We start from the raw sequence: 24,180 nt of genomic DNA on the forward strand, positions 1-24,180 counted from the left end.
GGTGTACGGCGTAAAGAGTGCAGAGCCACCAGGCAGCAACCACGGAGCAATGCTCCGATGTTGTAAATGGGATCCGTTCCTCCTCTCTGAGTACTGAAAGCCCACACCAGAGTTGGTACAACAGGGGCTGCTACAGCCAGAACATCTCTGAGGAGACTGCTGCTCCAGTATCCCTTCTTTATTCCTGTCTGAGAGAAAGTACTGACATACCCAAAGGCTTCATCATCATGAGGTTCTACAAAATCAAGTTCTTTCATGAAACGGTTTTCATTAACTCTGTGCTCCACCTTCCTGCATGGAGACTCCATAGGAGACAAAAGGATGGCAGAGTTTGGATCACTTGGAGTTAAGTCCACTATCATGCCAGAATCACTGAAGCTTCCAAAAGAAAATTCACCCATTCCCTTCAGTGAAGAAGATGGGCTTAGAGGACAGGCATCTTGAGCCCTGAAGATGTTTTGAATGAGCTGCTCCACATCTAGGCTATATGGCACCACATCAGTCTGGACGGCCTGTTCCACCATCATGTTGCTGCTGTTCTCCTCCTCCTGGAAAGAAGTTAGTTTTTCCTCCAGAACCTTTTCAAGCATCTCTTTATTCACAGCAGAACTGGAGGGAGCTGGATCACTCAACTCAGAGGTTGTGGTGGTCAAACCCTCTTCAGATGAATCAGTCCCGTTAGCTGTGTCCTCATTAAGAAGCAGCCCACTGTCTGCCACCTCCTCCAGAACCTGGTCCTCTGTAATGAGGCTGTCTGGCATCGTGGCACACAATGCTAAGGGCTTCCCCTCTGAGTCACACATGTACTCCAGGCACTGCTCATCCCTCATCTCCATGCTCTGCAGCAGATATTCCAGTTTCTTGTTTTGAACGTTTATGTCTATGAAGTATTTCTGAATTTTTTTGTCTTTCTCAGCCAAGCTGTTTTTCATGGTTTCAATAACCTGCTTGAGCTGTTTAATTTCACTTCTTGCTTCCTTTAAGGCCAGCTCTGCCTCCACACGGTTACACTCCTCTTCAATCCAGTCTTCCCTCATCCGTCCCAGCTGAGCTTTGAGCTCTTGTATTTCTGTCTCCCTGTAGCAAAATAAAAATGTTGTAACACTTCTGCTGATTGGTCAGTTAAAGAGTCAACATTAAAGAGGCTTCACCACATCGGGACGGCTACGCTGCAGAGATGATCCAAGAAGGAGGCAAATTCCTCCATGCACCACTTGCTGCCATCTCTGAGGGAGCTGGCAGAGATGTCAGCTGGCTGCCAAGAGACGCTGGATGATGGCTAACTGGAGCCACCAACCTCACCACGTGGCCAGCAGCCTTTGCCATGACCCCAGATGTTTCAAGGCGCAAGTGGTGGCCTCTAGGTTAGGTCCAACCAGTACGGTGCTTAACATCTCACCTATCGCCTCGCCCTGGAGAAAATGAGAAACAGCTGCCTGGATGCGTCCCCTGCGTCTGCCAGCAGCTCGTCACCTACAGCCAGAGCCAACACTGGCCTCAGACAGCAGGATGGCTCGGGGCTGCAGGCACCTGGCTTGCTTTGTACCCACCCAGCCCCGCGCGGAGCCAGAGGCTGCTGCCTTGACTTGCAAGTGAGTGGGGAGAGGGGACCCCTACGTGAGACCCAGCCCTCGCAGATGCAGGGGTCGGGCTATCCCAAGCTGGAGCTCCAGATCCCTGGGATTCTGCCTTGGGGCTCCATTCCAGCAGCCCTTTGTGCCCGCTTGGGTTGGGTGTGCTGGAGAGCCAGCTCTCAGAGCGTGGGTTCAGTAAAAGAGACAACATCTGTTGCTGTGTAATGCGCATTGTCACTTCTCCACTCAGCGTCCATACAAAGGGCTATTGTGAAAAATTCAGTATCTAAGCGACAGAAACACAAGTGGGCACACTGGTTTGTGTTAAGAGCTTTTCTTTCATTAGAGGAGAGGGGGGACATTTGTGGTCATATTTCACAGAATCATAGACCACCAGGTTGGAAGGGACCTCAAGGGTCATCTGGCCCCTCTTGTGTGCCCACTTGTGGTTTTGTTGCTTAGATACTGGACACTGTCATATCTCACTGAGTGAGGTAGAGCAAGAGACTAAGGTCATACATGCTGGCAGGTAGAAACTGTTTTATGTATAAAAAGGTCTCAATGCTAAATCAGACTGGTAAAAAAATATCCTTTAAAAGTATTCTGTTGTGAAAGTTCAAAAAATAGAAGAGGCAGCTATATTTGTAACTAAACTCCATGGTACGTATTCCCTGAGACCGCTGTGAAACCTGAAATACCACAAAACAACCTGGTATATTTATATATATATAAATACATATCAATAGATGTATGTCAATATAGGTACCTATATATATCTATATATGATCAAACACCCAATATGATCATATTTTGTATTTCTTAATGAAATATGTAAAAATGTCCAGGATTTCCACCCCTAAATGCTCCTGAATAAATCTCTCTTACTCTGATTTCTGAAGTGACATTTACCTTTCTTTAAGTTTGCTCTCAGATTCCTTCAGCTTTGTTTTCAAATGACGTACTGTAACTTCTTTCTGCTGCAGAGGAGTCAAATACTGCTCTGGATTTTGTGGCTTAATGCTGTGATTTTCACCACAAGAATTGTATCTCCCTGATCGCCTGAAAAGAAAAAAACCAAACAAACCCATCACATAACACCACTCCTACAGTCCTTTAGTCCTGGCAAAAAGAAAAACATCCCATTGACTGATACAAAGTGGACTCATTTGGGGCTCCTCAGTGTCTGCACAAGTGACTCCCCCCGGCAAATCCAAGTATTTGAGGAAACGGCTGACTTGTGGCTATAGCAAAATATTTACTATTTCTTGTACTTTGTCTCAGTGCCATTATATCAAATGAAACATTTAACTTTAAAATACTTAGCCATCCCCTCACCCAGAATAGGTGGCGTGTCCAACAGCAGGGAGCCGGGGCACTGGCCAGGACACCCGGCTGCAGACATGGCCAGGCGGGGTAGTGTATGGACCGAGTTCAGCTCCACACCTGAGTTATGAAGCCGAGCACTCCGAAACCTAGATTCACCCTATCTAACGTGAGGTGTGCAGCTGACATGCTTGGCTGTTGAGTTGTCAGAGAGAGAGAGAGAGAGAGGAACAGCAGCAGCGTGGGGGCAATTTCTGCTCTGCAATATGTGTCGCGTGCTCTGGCAGGTATCTGTTTTCCATCTTGCACAGGACACTGAGCTCCTTAGGGAGGTGTCTAAAGCTGGGCAGGGTGAATTTTCTCCCAAATATATAATGTTTTCTATACTACCCCACCCAACTCTCTCCAAAGCAGAAGGACCCTTAGACGAAAAAACCAGTAAATCCCCATGAGATTATATGGCATGAAAACACATAAGGTCCCTTCCAACTCTAACCATTCTATGATTTTATGAAGGAACCTGCCTTGGAGTGAAAAGCAACTACAAAGGGCTTGGACTAAAACTAACCTTGAACTTTACAGTGCTGAAACAATAAAGCTTTTACAAGGGACGGAGCACCCTGTTGACTGTTGAGCCACCGATACGAGGAGTCACACCTATGCTGAGGACCACGGTGACCTGCTTGGCAGCTCATACAGCTGAACCCACGTTACAGTGCAGAGAAGGTAAGTCAGTGTGCTGCACGCCAGGATGCTGAAATAAAGACTTGCCTCATCACTGGGCTGCTGTCGCTCCCTTTGTATGAGCCTGAGTTGCTGCTGCTGGCTGAAGAAGCCCTGTAACTCTGATGGATGTTAGCAGGACTCAGCTGGTTTTTGCACAGTGTTGACAAAGGGTCCTTTTCACGGGAAGCAGGTGGGCTGGTTCCAGACTTGTAGGATAAGGATCCATTATTCCGACCATAAGGGCCACGACTGGAGGGGAACCAAAATGGTTAAAGCATATTGCATTATCCTTGTCACACAACCCATTATGTGTCTTACTTTACACACAAAGTTGTCTGAACGCTAAACCAGATAGGTAAGTGGGAGTGGCTGGGAAGAAAGAACGTCCTGCATGTTCTTTCACTGATTGTGGGCTCTCAGTCTGAATTATGTGTTGTAGGGAAACCTCGGACATGTGGGCAGCACAGTTCCAGTGACTCCATCAGACCATCCACATTCCCTGAACCTCTGACTCCATTAAGTAATGAGAGGACTGCAGCCTGGGTTAGTGCCAAAAGAACCATGCTTCAGCTTTCCCTGGCCAGGCCTGCGGAGCGATGCCCGTCCGTGGGGGTGTGCTGCAAGACTGCTTTCATGCTCCTCAGCAAGCAGCCCGAGGGATCACAGCGTGCAGTGAAAACAGACTTTGTTTTAGTCCTGCTCTTTTCTGCCTTTGGCATCCTGGATGCTTCAGCTGTCATTGTCAGCTATTCATTTGTTTAGATATAGTTTGAACCCCGCTGAGAGCAGGCTGAAATGGTATTACAATAGACAAAGGAAAGCACGGCCTTTTCTTTCTTCCTTCCAGTTTCCCTCACACGTATCTACCTTTATTTTCCCACTCTTTATTAAATAATCTGTCAACTGTGTGTGCTTGAAAGCAATTGGTATCTGTGCTGCCTGAGAGCTGCCAAAGGGCCGGGGCGCTCTGAGGACAGCTTCTGGGGGTGCGCTCCTCGCCTGCTCGCTTGGTTTGCCTTCCTGCACTACCACGCTGCTACCTCTGTCCTCCCATGCAAGTTGTTCCTCTAAACTGTAATGAAAGGGCGGCTTTCAAAAAAATACGGAAAAAGGCAAATCCAGCCAGTGAAAGAGAAGGCTTGAACATAAAAATTTAAATACCACAGAATTATGAAGCAAAATCTCTTCTTAAGATTGTTTGACTTGGTTTCCTCCCTTCTCTGAAAATGGAACAGTTTATAAGGAACAGATGGTTGAGTGGCTGCTGCAAACCTTCATCACACTGCTGCGGTCTGGGTGATTTTATAATTATTTTACAATGAAGTGCAGGACTGTGGTTTGTGACAACATTGAAATGTTTCATAGTGAGTTAAGTCAAACAATTAAAAAAGAACGTATTTGCAAAGGATACATCTCTTTCCACTTTGTACAGCATCAGCTCTGGTGTGAGGCAGAACTTGCACCGAATGTGTAACACAGCGATGCGTTTGAAGGAGTGCTATTACATAGGACTTCTGTTCAATTAAGTAGGTCAGTATGCTCTAATTTAAAGTTATATTTAAATGCACAATAATATATGAAACGACACATAACCTTCCTGGAAGTAAGATGATTTTAGAGCTTCGTAGTATACTTAGTATTGTTTTTTCCCACAGCCAGTAAATTTACTTGTTAGATCTAATCTAGAGAGAGCTTAAGTAGTGTTTATTTTTCTAACAGTCTCATGATACAGATAGGAAACCGCTCATTAAGCATCATTCTGCCGATCTCTGTACGCTGGGGCACGCTGCAACCTTGGGGACGTTTGTGTGACTCAAGCGTACGGGTACCCCGCTGCTGGTCCCAGCTTGCCTGCCAGCTCTTCTGCAAAGGGCAGGAAACCAGTCCTGGCAATCTGAACTCCTTCCACCTACTCCAAGAAAATGTAACCAGCAGGGATTGCGTGGGCAGAGCACAACGCAGGCTGCTCCGTCCCAACGCCCCTGTATTCGCAAGCTGTCTGATCTGCCCTTCACACATCATAGGGAGAAATCCTACAGAAATCCTTCACGAAAGGTTCACTTAGATAGATGACTATGAGGGTTTTTTTATTTGCACAGAGTTTTAGTTATATAAAGGATGGGCAAGCGTATTTAAGAAAAAAGGGCCAAAGGCAATATTGTCTACGTCTTCCTGCAAAAAATAAGGTCATGATCTGTAAACGTATATGCTGAGCTGACAATTTATTACAGAGAGAAAATGAAGTGATAAGACCAAAAAGTTAAGGTTAACTGGTTAGAAGTACTGCTGTTAACTAACATACACCCAGTTGTTTCCTCCTCCACTCCAGCCAATGCCTTTTCTGCCTTACCTGATTGTATCTCCCATGCTTCTTATGAAAAAACAACAAAAAAATACCAGTCAGTTGATCTGGCATATTGACAATTTTTGTGCTCCTAATACAGCATTTTTATTTTCTTTCTCGTATCACAGTTCTCATCAGTGTAAGCGCTGCCCGACAGCATAATGCTACCCAAATTGTTTTAAAAGTCACAGTGCTGGTATTGTATGTATTAACTGCAAGACCTTACACAGTAGTCTATCTTTGCACTAGCAACACTTGCAATACTCAGGAAAAATTGTTTTGCTTACTTGCGGGAAAAAGAAGATCTTTTGCTTCCAGCAGCAGACATGTGGACTTCAGGCGCTGAAATACTGCCTGTGCTGCTTGAAGAGCTAAAATCGGCTTCACTCCCTGGAAAGGAAAAGGGAAGAGTGAAACACGATGGAAATTATAACTCAAAGACTGTTTTCAAAATAACAATGAATCACAAGCATCCTTCCTTTGTCCGTCCTGTGAGAATTTCAGAAGTTGCATGAATTTTCAAACATCCCTGAGGACAAGCGCTGGATTCGTTCCAGATTTTCGACATTTCTTCAGAACTGGCACTTCAACAAGAGCAGAAAAAACATTTGGACACAAACCCCTCACGCTACAGAAGCCATTTTAGGACTCGGCTAAAGAACATTTGTTGTGACAACCTGTTTGCTTTCTCACATCCATCAATAGATGAATGAGGCTGCTCACGTGGCTCCTGCAGGAGCACGGTGATTAGGAACACACAACTGTAACTGGAGATGTCTCTTGCTTTAAACCATATGAAAGTACTACTTGCTGGGAGGAAAGCTGATTCTATTTTGGCTTCTGAGATTACGTACACACATGTATATATATAAATGTGTATAGGCTAACCGGGTATATGCATATATATATGTACACACATATGCAGGTTTTCATGTGGCACGGAAGCATAGTAAGGCAGTTCTAATAGCCTTCAAATAATCCAATAATCACGTGTGGCTCTCAAGTGCTTCTCGAGTGCTAAGCCATCTATCTGATTACTGACTTTCTATGGATCGCAGCTTTTATTCCCCAAGCTCTGGCACGTACAAAGAAAACTGCTCTCATTTTCCTAGGGCCAGTAATAGGTAAATGTACTAAGAAAGTCTCATCTAGAAACAAACCCACCCTGAAGTTAGGATTTTTTTCAGTCTGTCACTCAAATGTCAAATGTCCCAAGCTGTATCCAGGTCTCACGCTGCAGAGCCACAACAGTGGATGATGACTATATCGAGGGGATGGAAATAGCTTTCCAACATCGTTTAAAGCAGCTGGTCAGGGGGAGCATCTCTCACGTGAGAATTTCTGGGCACCGTCCCCTGCACAGACACCCCCAGCCAGCGGCTGCAGACTTAACACAAATTCCATTTTTGCAATCTTTTCCATGAGAGGGAGATGCAGCTGCAGCTACCATCCCCACCGTGGCAGGTAAAGCTTCAGGTGCACAACCTCTCTTAAATCCTTGGCAGAGCTATTGGGCATGTCTTGCACCACTGAATACCCAGGACAGGAAAAAGGCCTTGTCAGAGCCTGTATTCACAGCCTTAAAAAGGATGAGGCATCCAGCAACCATCCTCACCATCCGGTAACTCTTAGCAACCGGTGTTAGGACCAGATGTGTTTGTATTTAACCCAGTACTCTCCCAAACTTACCAAGTCCCAGCGTCAGGATCAGCCTCTGTTTCCCTGTCCCTCTGGTTCAGCCCAGCCCATGTATTCTTCTGCCTGATTTCAAAACACTGAAACACACAGCCCAGCTCTTGAAGAGGGTAACCCCGGCTCTAACCAACTCCATACGCATGACAACATCCCTGATAATCAGACCCAAGTCGCCACAGCTGTAACCAAAGTGCAAGTTTGCAAGGGGAGGGAGGGAGGGAGGGGAGGAGGGTGAGCAGCAAAGCTGCTTTGTTTCATGGAGTGTTTATGTCTACAGATGCAGATGTCAGTGACCCTCTCCTTGGGGAAGCAAAATGACCGTGGGACATGATGTCTGAAGCTGCAACAGAGTTTTCCTGACAAACAAAACACTCCCATCTACAAGACTAAGACACCAAATACTGTCTTGGTATCACACTGCTCCCAGATCTACTTTTCCAAGCAAGACACGAACAGGTAAACACATCGCACAGATTTCATACCTCCAGTGTTTGGACCCCCAGAACATTCCTGCTCTTGCAAGACGCCAGCAGATTTCCGAAGTCAAGTCCCGGCTGCGGCAGAGAGAGCAGGAGCCCTAGCTGAGGCTCATCTCTGGCTAAGTAGACCACATCATAATCAGATCTTGCTATTGAAAGCATTTCGAGGAAGCAAAGCTTAATAATAGCCTCTCCCTGACCCGCCTGGCTTAGAGCGCGGGGCTGGGAAGGGCTGCCGAGCCAGGCACTGCCGGTAAGAGTCAGCAGAGCCTGAAGATGCAGCCTCCTCCAAGGCTGAGCTTTCTGAAAGACTGGACTGCATCTGAGACCAGAACTACGTCTGCAAAGCACAAATTAACCTTTCTGGCCCCAATTCTGATAACAGCTAGACACAAGTTTAACACTGAGCACAGGAGACTACTTATGCTTAAAATAAGGCACGTGGCTATTTATAGGATCTTCAAGAACATTTTATAAATTAAAGGGGTCACTGCTAGTATCCGTTCCAAGTGTGTTAGTTACACTCAAGCCAGCTCTGTGTGTAGCAGAGCTTGACAGCAATGTTACTAGGAGACTTTAAAAAATATTTTCTCCCATTTGGTAGACATCTCCAAGCAAAACAACATGGCATCTATCCATATAATATCAATTGCAACATATTCTCCTGGGTAATGTGACTTCTGTCTTACAAATGTCTTAACGAAGAGGTGAAACTCCTTGCCTAGCAGCAACATGGGCAGGAGCCGAGCACGACCTCTCGTCTTTCCTAACGCAGTTCTCCAGGCTGACAGCTCCCTAGGGACATCTGTTGACTATTTTTGTTGCTGTGACAATGTGATTGCAAACGCTCACACATGTAAGCCCCAGAACAGCCTGCCAATTCAGTGTTAACCACGAGAGAGGTTGACATTTCTCAAAAACATGTTATTTTGTCCAAAGTGGCCATAATAATTGTTTTGCCCTGATCTGAGACTTCCTTGCCCAAGAAGACTTTCCTGCAAAAGACGCCACACGCTGAGCCGCCGGTTTCAGCAGTACCTCGTTTGAAATTAATTCATACACATTCTTCCATGCTGCAGCCACTCGGCGTCGCGACCCCAACAGCCCGCCGGCAGGCAAGCCAACTCGGGAACGTGCTCTGATGGAAACGCTCGTGCCGCACGTACAGCATCCGATGCCGGGAGGCGGGTCGCTCCCGCTTCCCCTCGCCTGGCAGCCGGCTCCGGGCAGCGGCACGCCCACGCCACCGGAGCGGAGCTGTGCACTGCTCTGTGCCACGGGAAGAACAACACAAGGATGGCCAAGGAAGCACCAAACATTTTCCAGGATTGCTCCTTGCCTGGAATGGGTATCCGAGAAGCACAACCCAGGCAGAGTGGGTGGTGACGGCTCATCAGATGCCCCTTCTCATCTGTGCCGTGGGTTGGAGACCACTGCTCCGGGAGATAACGCCATCCTGTTGCAGCATGGGAATCAACTGGGAAACCTCCTACTAATTACTCAAGGGTAAATTTCCCATCCTGCATGTAATGCAACTGCAAATTTCAGGGTGGGATTGAGGAGAGGGAAAAAGAGCTGCCTGTGCACGGGCCAGTATGCCTCCAGCTGGCACCGGTGTGTGTCCATCCCACTCATGCAACGTAGACATTGCACCTTCATTTTGGGTGTCAAAAAGCCCCACGTTTGTCTCTGCTCCCTGCACCACCTCAGCCATAGTGCCAGAATATTGGCACAGTACAGTGACTGTATCACACCCTGCATTCACAGCTGTTACGGGTAGAACAGATTAGTTGTATTTGGCCTATCAGGACAATATGCAAGCACAGCAATACCACCTCATGTAAGTATATATGTATATAGAGAGAGTATATATATTTCTTACACAGAGTCATACAATAACCCCACATGCACGGCTGGAGTATGGCAGCCCAGCCTGCTATTTTATTTCTAGCTATTACAGATGGTTGGATACCTTGTTGTGTGATCTTCTGGCCTCGATATTTAAATTTTGCTTGCACTTCAGCATTTAATCGTTTTCCTTCTATAAGAATAAAGCTGAAACTTTCTTGTGTACATTTTACTATCCATCTGCCATCTAAATAGTAATATTAAAATACGGAAAAAAGTAAGAAGTTCAAGTAATATCTGCAACAGGAACACTGACAGCTGACCAGCAGAACTGGATTCCCAACACTCAGGATGCATATCAGCTTATTAAAATGTAGTCTTTGTGTGTAAGTCTTTCCTATTTGCCACTTCACCACTGTTTCATAGCTGCCGAAGTATATAAACCACAGAGCTTATCCATCTTCTGACGCCATAAACATGACCTCTTTATGTGTATATCACCCTTGATGCTCGGTTTTGCATATAGTCACCCAGTGAAACAGAGGCTGTAAATAAAACAGTGCTGACAGAGACAGCTTGTACTCAAAATGTAAAGCACTTAAATTTGCTGACCTTCCTTGCCTTCAAAAGCATCCTGTTATATGGCAAAGAGACCAAAATACACATATATGTTCACTAACTCCGGTGCAGCAACTAGAGGGTTAAGTGGAACGCTGTCTCTCTAGATAACTTTATTTAGAGACCCCCAAGGGAAGAGACAAGGCCTGACTGCATAAAAAGTTCCAAAGCCATTAGAAGCAGTTGGAAAAGCGGAGAGAATTCTGTTGCAATGCCCACTATCGAAAAGACCTGTATTTGTAAGATATTTGGGTTCGTTTATCTTGAAACCTTTAACTCACAGCTACATCTCTAGTTCCAATCTTTAACACCACAAGCAGTGTATTTCCAGGAAACATTCTGCTTCTTTTCTCTTTAATATGGGGTTGTTCCTGCAAGATTGTTTTTGCACACCACAAGCAATCTAGGAAAGAAAACCACACTGCTCACATGCACTGACAAACCTAAGAAAAGGAAGCTGCAAAGAAGTGATGAAGTCCGGCTTTAGCATTTCAGGCTTTTCTTCAGATAACACTATTAAAAATGACCCATTTTGAGGGCAAAGTGTCCTCGTGGGAAATGTACTCGATTCACAGTGCCAAGCCCATAGCTGACGGGGTTTTGGTTCCAGTCCCTGGCCTTTGACTTATTACTTACTTGACAAACTATTACTATATGTGACACTAATCTTGGACTTACTGTTGTATGTCACACTAAACAGTAATTGGGTAAAAGCAGGTAAAATCCTGGGAGCAAGGAGCAGGACACAGAACTCTCCTCCACGTGGACTGCTCTAGTCTTTGGGTAAGACAAGCTGCTCCCACGTGCTCTACCTCTGCCCATGTCTCACACTTTCCACTACCATGAGGTCTAGAGTCAGCAGAGGAAGCTGAGGATGCCCAGTAGGTTGCAGTGGTTCAGGAACTCCTATGAGAGGTGTGGATTTGAACTCCTTTAGTCTAAGGAAGGCACTGAGCTCAGATGTCTTCCCCAGGCTCTGACTGCTCAGCTGCAACACAAACCAGGATGTTAGCGCTAGCGCTGGCCATATTTCAAAGGAATGAAACGTGCTGGCTGCCTGCACTCACAGAGATGGTCTAGCTCCACTATGGAGGTTCAGTGTGCACGCACATGGGTGTGCTCAGGACTACAAGTAGGTGGCCAAGTCTGGGAGACGGTCACTTCTCTCTGGCATCTCCTGTGGACTGGTGGAGGTATGTTCCTGCCAGGCATGCTCTCTCCTGTGGATCCTGGATTTTAGTACTTACGATTTCATATGCAGTGTATTCATCAAGCTCAGATTTGTGAGTTGTGCTCCCAGAATGATGGTGGGGATGGTCAGTCCTAAGGGTACCAACAGGCATCCCCTCCCCTATCCCAGTTCACTGGCCAATGAAGCCAGCACTCCCCACTCCTTGGTGGACATCTACCCGGACTGCTTGCCAGTGCTCCCTCATCAGACACACCTGCTAATCACGTTTCAGCTGATTGCACAGTGCAGTCGCAGCTGGTCACTGGGGCAGCTGGCATAGATACACTCAGAGGGGAGGTGGAGAGAAAATTTCAGTGTGACTCTCCATAAACTGTTCAACCCTGCTGAGTGAGGAGACCTCCAAATCCAGACAGAAGACTTTGGGGAAGAACTGCAAAGCAGATCCTGCTTCCCCGCATTTGGATCTAAACTCAATTTTACAAATGATCTCCCCAATTCAGACTGCTGGTTGTATGACCTGAACTAATTATTTATCTTGATTTCTCCTCATTTTGCTTGCTTACTCTTCTTACTTTGGAAGAAGGTTTGTTATCAAATAATCAAAATTTATCTCATTAAGCCGTTTTCTGATCTCATCTAAATACTATAGTTTCGGTAGTAATGTGAACTACATTAATGCAAATTATAAGCGCTACAGATCTCAAAATGAATACAGAATGTGACTTGTGTATGCTGTGAAACCACAATCAATTAAGCTCTTCTCTAAAAACACAGTCACTACAAACTAATTACTGATATTGGCTGAGAGCCATCATGTATATTCTGCATATTACTATAATCTGGGCTTGTGTTTTTCTTAATTGTTTTTAATTCATGGATTTGTAGAGCAGCCACAAGCGAATGCTGGAACAGACAAAGAGCACTGCAAGTTGGGGCTTTTTTTTTTTTTTTCTGCTTTATATATCTTAAGGAGATTCTTCATACGGAAATCAGCCTGACAATTATTTTTTGCACTTCTATATGCAGTTTGAGCTGTTCTAACAACACCTTAAAAATGGCTCCCATAAATTTTCTCTCCTCAGCCTGAAACGACCTTTGTCAGGGGGAACATATGTTCACGGAGCAGAAGGCAACAGTCTGGGGAACTTATCTTCCTATTCAAACAAAAAGGCTCTTCGCATCAGAGATGGAAGGATGCTACTTTGCTGCACCAACCTCTACAGAAACATTGAGACTGGAGGTTCGAAAAATACAGTGATAGTTGTATAACATGATACTCAACTTGCATATGGCAGGTTTATAAAATGTATGTGTAAATCCACCTACGGACACAAGTATCTTCTGTAAGGAAGCCCGCAGTGTTACCTCAGGAGATTTTTCATATACCTGGCAATACTGTTTGGTCTGCTTGAAGGGAAATGGATGGGCTGGCCTGAAGTATTTTTAGGAGCTGGAAAATGTCATCTTTGGCAGGGATGACTTAGCAGTACACAGAAAGGGAGCGAACTCTATCACAGACTGGGAAAACATCCCAGCCCTCCCATCACGTTGGTGGGTGAAGTTTAAGAAAGGGCTTTCAGAGGCCCCTTCAACACATCTCCTAAATCTGGTTCCCATGTGCACGGAGGAGAGAGGCTGGCTGGTGCACAGCAATTAACTGTGCAGGCACACGTTCACAGCGTATATGCAAATGCAGGAAATCACAGGCCAAATCTGAGTCAGCTGAAAGCTTCTGCACAGTCACCCTTAATATAAGACATATGGTTTTCATTGTAATGTGCATAAAACGTTTTAAATCAGTTTGACATGTTTTCAACAGGGAAGAGAAAAATACTGGAATAAGAAACATACCTGGGAGGTAAATAACTAAACTACCCCGCAGTCCCAAGAAGAAAAGCAAAATTTGTCATAAGCTAATCAATATTTACTGTAACACACAAATTGAAATGATTACAGAAAACTAATAGAATTTAAGTGTCATCTATTGAAAGGAAAAGTAAAACCCTACCCAGTATACTGATTGTTGCTTAAACTATATTTTTTACAGTAATAAAGTGAAGGTAGGTCTGAGGGCAATGCATTTCAAGTAATGACTTCTGTAATTTTTCCTTTTTTTTTTTCCCCCAATAGCACTCTTATAGTTAAGAAGCATAAATGACAGACAAGAAGCCTGTGCTTTTTCAGCTTATTAATCCTTGTGGGTTTGTGGTCACACTGTATTCTGCCAACTCTAGCAAACAGTCACAGCCTGCCCAGAATTTGAAAGCCAACAGCTTCCTATTACTTAGAGAATTTCAGAAGGGAGGAACAGAGACCCGTAATGAAGTTCCCCAGTGTGGAAGCAAGACGAGGCCTGTAATACTCATAAAATATGAAACAAACCCAGCAGAATTTTCATTTCCTTTAAACACATTTTATGTAACGGTATACGTAAGATACACTATTATAAAGTAGGTTTACTGTTTTGTTATGCCACATCAAAGGCAATACATTTCAAGCTCCCTGGGGAAGTGATGTCCACCTTGCAGTGGCTGGAGGCTGGATTTATGAAAGGATGCCAGGTCCCCAGCTCCAAGGGGGGAATTTTGGAAGTGGTGCTCTCCCCATCTGCCACCTCACTCGGGAAATACCTCCCCATCGGTCTCAGCCAGCAAAGCTTTTCAGCTGCTTGAAACTCCTGTTTCTGGGCATGCCTACATGCAGGTCATCTTTAAAAGCGCTGGATGGTTCAGTGCCTGGCTCCTGTCTAAAGACCGGGGTGGGTGTTTCACACTACACCAAATACATCAGGATCCACACAAAATCAGCCCAAGGAAAGCTCTCTTCTGCTGTCTGCTTTACTGGGGAAAGAAGGGATCCACCTGGGACTTATCTGCAGGGCCAGGTTTAGCTTTGAACTGGGAGGAGGCTGCAGGTATCTCCCCACCACACCACCAGGTACATGCACTGCATCCAGCAGTAAGAACCAGACGAGGAGACGGGGTTCCCCTCCTCTCAGCTTATCGCATCCCTCTCCAGCTCCTCTGTAAATCCAGCCAATTTAGGATGCCTACTTGCATTACCCCCTGCTACATGGGGGAATCCAAACAGGCCTGAATTTCCCACAGCTCCCGCCTCCATCAGGAGACCCTACCCAACCCCTGCACCCAACACCCCTGAGAAAACTAAGCTCCGCAATCCAGAGCTTTGGGCAAAGTTGGGCAACCTCTATCTAGCTGCTCTTCTGGCTGCTGGGTTTTATTTTATGTATTTTAATTTTGGTTTATTTATTGGAACAGAGACTGGATGTACATTTCTCCCTTTTCCTAGTCTCCTCCTGAACTCAGAATTATAACTTCAAGAATCAAAACAGAGTGAAGGCATCTAAAACACAGCTTCACCAGGACTGAGATATCTAGGTACATAAAAGCAAGTAAAATACCACTGCTTAAACAGGCCAAGTGTTCAAAACGTCACTGCTATCTGCAAAGTCCTACTTAGTTGTTTATGCTCAAGCTTCCACCTTTGAGCCCAGTAACCGCCAACTTACTCAATGTCTTTCTACCACAGTGAAAACACATAAATGCGATTTGCGTGACTAAAATACATTCCCTTAGCTTTCCATGCCTATGTATAAATACAGATATATAAGCACAAGCAATATATATAGACATAGCCACTTAATACTGCTCAAAAAGTATTTAAAGTAATCACTCTGAGGGAAACAAAGACTTTTAGGTAATAATTTGGTCACCGAAAGACAAAATTCAGAGAACACTGAAACTATTATCATTTGAAGTCAAACATGGCCAAAAAATGGAAAACCAGAATCTTCTACTTTCTGTTTGAAATGATGCTTTAATTTTGAAAATTGCCAAATTTCTTTCTTTTCTTAAAAAGGGGATAAAAACATTAAAAAATCTCCCCAGACATTCTAAATATTTTAGGTTGAATATCGTCTTTGTCCAGACTGAAACAAAGGTTTTCTTTAATGTTTTGATTTGGCAGCAAACCCCCAAATCAGTTATTTGTGTAGCTCCACTTTGAACCTAATAAGATGTCAGACAAAAAAGAAATACAGGATGTAAAGAAAAATAGAAAAGGAAATAATCTATCAATTCTTGAGTAAACATTGCTCAGAAAACAGTTTAAATCCCAGGATTCTCATTAAAAAGGCATTAATAACCTGGAGGAATTCCAAAAAAGGTCACGAATAATGATAACAGGATTACAGGGCACTGTTTATGAAGGGACATTAATGGAATGCAATTTGTGTATTGTAAGATTAAAAAAAAAAATACCGGCAACACTGTTTATCATGAGGAGGAGGAATACAGCTGGAAAACGGTAAAGAAAACCATGCAACAGTAACACAGGATTCTGGCTGCGATGTGTGTTCCTTCATGAAAAATGACTTCAAATAAAAACTGATGGTTGGTGGGAGTTGTGCATAGTAAAATGTAGCTGGAGTAGGTTCAGAATACTTTAACTGGGGAATCAGAAAGCTATTTTAAACATTGGCATAAATAATACAGAATGTAATTTAAAAGCTGAGCACAAAAAAAAATTTTCCTAAGGGAAGATTCATAATGGCCTCTTTCGTATGCGTGGTATTTCTTTCTCTGGAGGTGAAGCAGGCTGAAAACCACAGAAAACAGCCAGGAGGAGCAAAAAATTCACCGCAGTAAATACACAAATTGCAAAGCATGTTCTAGCTTGACCTCACACATATTTTAAAACAAATAGTTAAGAGTGCGCAGTGCGTATGGCATCAGTGTCTCTTTTTTGGATCATATTCCACTCTGGAATAGCACAGGAGAGGAAAAAAAAAACCTGCTTGAATATATAAATTTTTTTTTTTTTTCACTAAAGCCATTACCATCTTCCAAACCTGCCTCAACTCTGACGTCTAAACCCCAGTGCCCTTTTTATGCCAGGCACTCAGCCATCTCTCCCAGCTGCGGGAACACACTCCCACAGTCCCCAGGAGACCCGCATCTCTAGCAGAAGGCATTTGGAGCTAAAAGATGAATTGGCTGGCATGGGTTCACCCTGTCCAGCAGCCCGGGTGCTTCCTGCAAAAGCCCCATATCCGCACCCCGTGCTCACTCCGATTTGCAGTCAGAGCCGTGGCTCCCATGGACCGAGCACGAGGCTGAGCTCAGGCGAGAATCTCCCTTTGACGGTGGCTGTCCCACTTTCTGTACATCTGGAGCGGGACAATTGACGAGCCAGAGAGAGAGAAAGGGGTTATGGTGTGCCTGCTGGGAACGTGGCTTCAAACCCCCAATAAAACAGTTCCTAAATTATCCAAAGTGGAACAGCCGCCCTGGGAGCAGACTCCCCGTGTCCCCTCAGCCTGCCCAGCAGTCCTGTACTAGGGCACTCTTCTCCTTTGTGCTCAAGTCCATCCTCCAGAAGAGCTACAAACACATCTAAATCTACGTTTCTTTTCCCTTTACAAAGTAACGGGGATCTCCTTTCATTTTTCTATCTTTCTTTGCGAGGAAGGAGATCAGTACCTAACCGCAGAAGACTTGAACCCAAGACCCTAAATTACAAGTGGCCTGTGCCACCAGCCCACAGCTGGGCAGGTCATTATCTAGGACAGGTGGGACTCAGGCTTTCATCTTTTACTTGCCCATTCCTCCTTTGCAACTTGCGGGCTTCTTTTTTGGATCCTCCATTTTCGCTGTGACATCTGGGTGCTTCCTGCAGCCTGAGAGTCTTCTGAACAAAGAGAGATATATTTCTTGAGAGGCCACAGCCCGAGTACTAATTGCCCATGTCTCTACTAAGCAAACCAGTTTTTTAGAAGAGGGTGGATTATAAAATTTGTGACACGCAATTAAAAGACTCTTTTTCTAGGCCACTTTAATTTACCAGGAACTTGTAGATTTGGGTTTAAAAATACGAAACGCTTTAAAGCCAAAACACTCCTTGTAGCTGCTATTCTGCTTACTCTCATTTGAAAGCAACACTTGGCTATTTGAATGTTTTCCACATAAATTCAAGCAAATTTATTTAAATTCTAAGTTTAAATCTAAAACATATATAAATCCAAATAAAAAAAAAATAGCGCTATGCTAGTAATTCTTACGTAACTTTCTAAGCAACTTTTGCTCAAAATATTTATATTCTGATTATATTCCAGTATTATCTCTCAGAAGTTACAGAGCACTTTTTTCACTTCAGTGTTATTTAGTTAACTTACATCCTAAAAATACTTAATTCCTGTGAATTCATGGTGAAAAATGCAATACAGAATCTCCCTGAGCAATGCTGGGGCACATTGGGCAGTGGTCCTCAGGACAAACAGAGCATGCCCAAGCTTATCAGGGATGAACAAAAGAAGAAAGAGCACCTAATTAGACCTACTTGAAGATCTAAACATAATCTTTAAATATGCAACTGAGTGTCTAAGACTGATATCTCTTTCTGTTTAAAAAAAAAAGAGAGAAATAAAAGAGAAATATAAGAGTCAGACAGCAGACTTGGCTTCACTAAGGGCTAACAGCAGAGCTCTCAGAGACTTGATGAGGAACACAGGAGATAGGGGTGGGATTCATCTGACTAAATGTGGATGTCTCTAATGCAGACACCCATGTCCCAGCCAGCCTTGGTCCCATTTTCAGTCAACGGAGAGTTAGTCAGTATAACCAGTGAGTTCAAGGTACTGTTTACCTTATCCTAAAGGAAATGCTTATATATTTGGTCAGAACGACCGCACTCTAGATTCACTGATTCCATTCGTTATATCTCCTTTAAAACAAAATAGGACATTAATGCCCTTGTGAAGGAAGAGACAATTACAACTATATTACAGGTACGGAATTGAGGTCAGAAAAATTACAGGCCATCTCTACTCTATCCAACTTGGCTCAAGACCACAAGTTCACATCTCCTTCCCCTCCAAAACAACCCCTGTAACCCCCAGGAGAAGGGAAACACCAGATTCACCTGCTAAAGCTGTGAGCAATGGGACCAGTCATTGGACCAGAGAAAGACAGCCCGTCCCCAGCCGCAGCCCACAGCTCCTGAAGGTTGTCTGAGGAGAACTGTAGATTCAAATTTAACCACTTCTGGATAACAAATACCAAGGGATTTATGCCAGACAGAGGAAATCCAACGGGATCTACTGGCTGTGCTGGGTCTATTGACCCCACTGGGAGGGACCACTCCAAAACTGAGTGGTCTCCAAGAAGACCTTATAGTAGCCTTCCAGTACTTCAACGGAGCCTACAAGAATGATGGGGTGAGACTCTTTTATCAGGGACTGTAGCGACAGGATGAGGGGTAACATTTCTAAACTGCAAGATGGTATATTTAGATTAGATATTAGGAAGAAATCCTTTACTGTGAGGGTGGTGAGACACTGGACCAGGTTGCCCAGAGATGCCCCATCCCTGGAAGTGATCAAGGCCAGACTGGATGGGGCTTTGAGTAATCTGGTCTAGTGGGAGGTGTCCCTGCTCATGGAAGGGAAGTTGGAACTAGATGATCTTTAGGGTCCCTTCCAACTCTAACCATTCTATGATTCTACGAAAACTGCTATGGAGACCCAAACATTCTGAAGCATGTGGGGTGGGGGCTGGTCTATGCAAATGATGGACCCCTCAACAGTGGCTTCCACCCCACCACCACCCACCAGACCTCACAGTGCTGTTCACCTTCCAGACCTCACACCACCAACTGCTACAACACACAAAACAGGGTGATGCCCCTCCATGCTCAACTCCAGGACACAAGCTTTGAAGGTAGCACAGGCTTGAACCCAGACATGGCATCGTCGCTCCTGGAGGGTGAGATGAATACGTTCATTTCCCCGCAAAGCACATCCCAGTCCTCCGGTACCCATGGCGACCGAGTCTTTAATAACTGCCTGTGCTGGCAGGTCAAGTAAGCAAATCTACACAGCTCCATAGCAACAGACGTGACATTAAAGCGGATCCCATCAGTAAAATATGCAGGAGGGCTCAGTGCATACAGAATTATTATCCGGAAACACTTTCATTTAAAAAAAAAAAACAACAGTAGCTATTTTCTGTAGAGCCAAAATGAAAGGCAAAGAGCAGGAAGAAATGCAAAAGTGAATGAGAAAAAGGAATAGGGTCAAAAACTGCCACAACTGTATTTGTTACACTCTGTGTTAGAAAAGATCTCAGAAACTTTATTGTCCCAAATAAAATGATGAAGTCCACATATAAGAAAGGGAGAAAAGCAAGATTAAAACTGTACAGGAAATAAATGTTGTGTACCATTGGATCTGAATGTCAGGATGGTTACGTCATCCGCTGTCAGGTGTGGGTCAGAAATGAAGCATTTGAAACATTTGCTTGCATCTGGGTAAGATGACATGTGTCCAAGTGCTTCCTTCCTTTTTATTGCAAAAGTTGATGTTTTAAAAAGCAGATAGAAAGCCTTCCACATGCACATGTAATTGACCGCTGTGTACCTGCTCTTTGCCAAGTATCGAGCTGTTTAAAATTCTAATGCATAAGTTAAAGACATCCACATAAGGTTTAAGCTACTTGGGGAACCTGGACTTTCACTCTTCCTCTTTTCACTTGCAAGCTCCCCTGCACCCCTGAGAATTTATGCTTTACACTTATCAATAAACACAGGCACGTCAAGATACTGCTTATTACTAATTCACATAGTTTAAGGAGGTACAAAAGAAACAAATACACAGAGAACTTACAGCCATAGGCAAGATGCTCCATCATTTGTTATCAACTTACTTCACCTGGTCCATCTTCAGACCATTTTTTTGTTCAATGACCAATTATTTAAAGTACTGAATCAGGTGTAGCTCATTTCCTAATTTCAGTATTCTTACAGACATGACACCAGCCACACACTTAACTATCTGAATATTCTCAGGAATGGAAGCACAAATCTTCCCATCTTCACTACACAAGCAAAGTTATCACTGATTGTAGGACAGGAGCATGGTGTACTCTAATTAAATCTTGCTTTTGTAACTGGGTTAAATGTTCTTTGACATACCCTTGTTCTTAATTATCCCTCCCCCAGAAAAGGTGCAGTCTTGGAATGTGGGTTATGAAGTACTGCTAAGTAAGTCACAGCAGAAAGACAGACGCATTACACTGAGGTCACCAGTCTTCTCAGCGCTCTCACCTTTCTGTGATCCCGCTTTTAAAATGAAGCACACCAATTTATTTTAGGGATCAGTCAAGGTAGATTGCTACCTCCAAATACAGGTTTTCTATTGGTTTTTGGGGTTTTTTTTGGGGTTGGTTTTTTTGGGGGGGTTTTTTGGTGTTTTTTTTTTTAAACGAAACAATATGACTTTGCCTTAGAATACACAGCACACCTGCAGCATTTTAAAAAGTATTTCAACATAAGAGGTAGAAGTACCAACTAGTAGTTACAAAGAACAATGAATCTCTTTGCATGCCGTAAGATCTATTCAAGTTAGCACATTTTGTAACTTGGTTCGTATTCTGTACCGCTGTTCCTGAACAACAGGGACAACAGTTCTATTATTTTTCCCACTGCTTGCAGATATTTGGTACAGAGAACGAACAAAAGCCATGCAAATACAAGACACAATGTTCTTGGAGAAATGCATCAGTAAAGCATGTCTTTCTAGTATTTTATCAGTCTTCCCAACGTGAAACGAAGTCCTATCATTGCATCCTTCTGCAATCAGGTGGTGAAGTTCTTGAGAGTGAATTACATTTCCAGGATTACCTCTAACACAATCCTCTTGCAGAACTGACACACCAACTCATTTGTTTTTTAAGTGAAGCACATACATACATATACATCAGTCAGACACTATTATTTCCACACTGTCATACTGAAGAGAAGGAGCGAGCTGACAAAAGAGCTGTAAAATCATACAGCCAGATGTCAGTAATACAACCTAAATCAGAGCTTTTCTGTTTTGTTTTTAAAACAACCATAGTGACTGCCTTTAGTATACAGAGACATATGGAAGTAGAGTAGCAATATGGACAAACTTATCTGCTAATTTTACACTAATGGATTAACTAGCCACTACTCTTTGCTTGCACAGGGTGGCCTCAAGAATGAGTTTCTGGACATTTAGTATCCTGGAATCTAATCTTCACACACCAGACAATACAAAAACATCAGCAGGAAGAACATTACATTTTAACAGCAAGACATAATTTGCAGCCAACACCTGCATTTACTATCTATCCAATCTGTTTGGTTTATTTAGCTCTAACTGTAATACCCCCAAATGCCCAAGGTCATTTCCCTTGCCTCCTTTTTGTTAACTACCATCAGCTCCAAATCTGATCAAAAATGCACCCACACCTACACCATACTCACAACCAATTTAAGTCCAATACAGTCTGTTCCACCTGTCCCTCCTGAAACTCCTAGTACTCCTAAAGCCTTCAAAGATTAATGTGTTCAGACTGGGACATCCTAACCCAAGGCTCATTCACTCGTGACTTGACAAATTCACCATCAAGAAGCAGAGATGACGACACCGGCAACACATGCTGAGTACACCACCACTTACTGTGGCTCAAAGATGAATGACATTTTCAATTGAATAGTGATTGTTAAAAGTTACTTTTTTAATTCTTTCATTTCTATGAATTCATTACAAGAGAAATGGCAGCACACAGACATGAAAGACAGGGCAGGCAAAGCACAAATTGTGCCTTGCAACTACAAATACAAATCTAAAGTGATGCACTACTTAAAGGAAAACACAGTCTGGAGACAATACAGAATCACAGAATAGCTGGGGGTGGAAGGGATCTCTCGAGACTACCTAGTCCAACTCCCTGCTCAAGCAAGCCTATCTGAAGCAGGCTGCTCAGGACTGCGTCCAGTTGAGTTTTGAGTACCTCCATGGATGGAGACTCCATTCACAACGTCTCTAGGCAACCTGTGCCAGTGTCTGACCACTGTCATGGTAAAAAAAAACGTGTTTTCTTGTGTTCACGTGGAATCTCATGTTCCTTAATTTCTGCTCATTTCCTACTGTCCAACAAATGCAAGTGCTCTATATGGTGAAAGCCTCTGAGATTTGCCCACTATTTTGAACAGACCAAAGTTTTAATGCGAGATCTCAGTGACTGCCCTTCTTCAAATACAATCCATTGCAGTTGAACGGCCTTATCATCCAAAATGTTACTATTTCAGCCAGAGTCAGTAACAGACGGCCAGATGTTTTATCAGCAGTGAAAAAGAATAACTTTTTTTGCATAGTCTGCTGCTACCTGGAATGGTTATTACTGAACCAACCTATGAATGCCAGCCAGGCAGTCTTTACAAGGTTTGGGAGCGGACCCTAACTGTGGCTCACCATGGTCTCCTTTCATGCACTGGTGCTTACACTCTGCTCTGCAGGCTGCTGAAGGCGCAGGAGGGACAAGTCTGGGACAGCCTTAATGTCTTAAATTTTACTAATTTCATGTGAAATTTCAGCAATTCCATGGGCTGTAAGAGACAGCTCCAACCGTAACCTCAGCTCATTCAGTGAACTGTCCCAAATGCGCTCATGACAACAAAAGCAAGAAAGTAAAGACCAGAAATTTGAGAGAAATGCTGAACATTTGTCAGCTGATTAGGTGCCCTTCTCAAATTATGATGCTCACAGACATTTTAATACAAGTACATCTCTGTGTTACTTTAAACATGCAAGCCCTTTAAAAGTTATTGACACAAACCTTGCCCAAGATTTCCTTCTTTACCCCCATGTCTTTGGAAATTTATCAATACTTTGCAGCTTGCAGATCCGGATACTGAATCCTTGCACTAAGCATTCTAATGGAAGTCAAAAAACGAGATGAGAAAGACTGTCAAAGAAAGCAAAACAGTTCCTACTATTCTCAATAAGATGTAAACATGAGCTGCAGGAATGCAGGATGGATCTTTGAGGAGGAGTATACCAAGAATGTGAATATATGGAAATGTTTATGCTCCTGTTTATTCAATTACAGAAACCGTAGGATTCAGCACAGCATCTTGATACAAAACTAGTGTTAATTAAGCTTTTTGTGCCTTTTTGCAAGGGTATTTTCTGCAACACATCTTCTAATGTTTTTAATATTGCATAATTGAATCCCATCTAAAGAGGGAAAAACTTCTAAAATCCTGAAATTAAAAGGCTTGTAAGTTTCTCCTGGAGTAGATGTTATATAACTTCCTTAATGTTTCTGTCCTCTCCATCCTTTCCTGGAAAAGCAGGCACAGATTTTAAGCTGAATTCATCTATAACACTGCTGTGATTTGGATTTAATGCACAATAAAAACCATTACCAGCTATCCCAAATGAGTAATTTCCTCACGATTATAAATCTTTTAGAGGTTTACCAAGATGCAGTGATAATGCATTCCAGGATTAAATATGGTTCGCTATGCAAACAACATAAATTATGAATGATACCC

The 24,180-nt window shown here is 43.6% G+C and overlaps 1 protein-coding gene across 1 annotated transcript in view; it reads right to left on the reverse strand.

Moving 5' to 3' along the window:
- Nucleotides 1–5: 5 nt before the first annotated feature.
- Nucleotides 6–24,180, reverse strand: part of SYBU (syntabulin) — a gene marked incomplete at its 3' end in the record, with an annotated part of 41,470 nt that continues 17,295 nt past the window's right edge. The window contains exons 4-7 of the mRNA XM_074145300.1: nt 6,255–6,357; nt 3,669–3,872; nt 2,484–2,633; nt 6–1,077 (exon numbers count right to left, since the gene is read on the reverse strand). Of these exons, the coding sequence (XP_074001401.1) occupies nt 6–1,077; nt 2,484–2,633; nt 3,669–3,872; nt 6,255–6,357 (1,529 nt within the window). The remainder of the gene's footprint in view (nt 1,078–2,483; nt 2,634–3,668; nt 3,873–6,254; nt 6,358–24,180) is intronic.

This window comes from Numenius arquata, chromosome 3, assembly GCF_964106895.1.
Source record: "Numenius arquata chromosome 3, bNumArq3.hap1.1, whole genome shotgun sequence".
Taxonomy (NCBI): Eukaryota; Metazoa; Chordata; class Aves; order Charadriiformes; family Scolopacidae; genus Numenius; species Numenius arquata.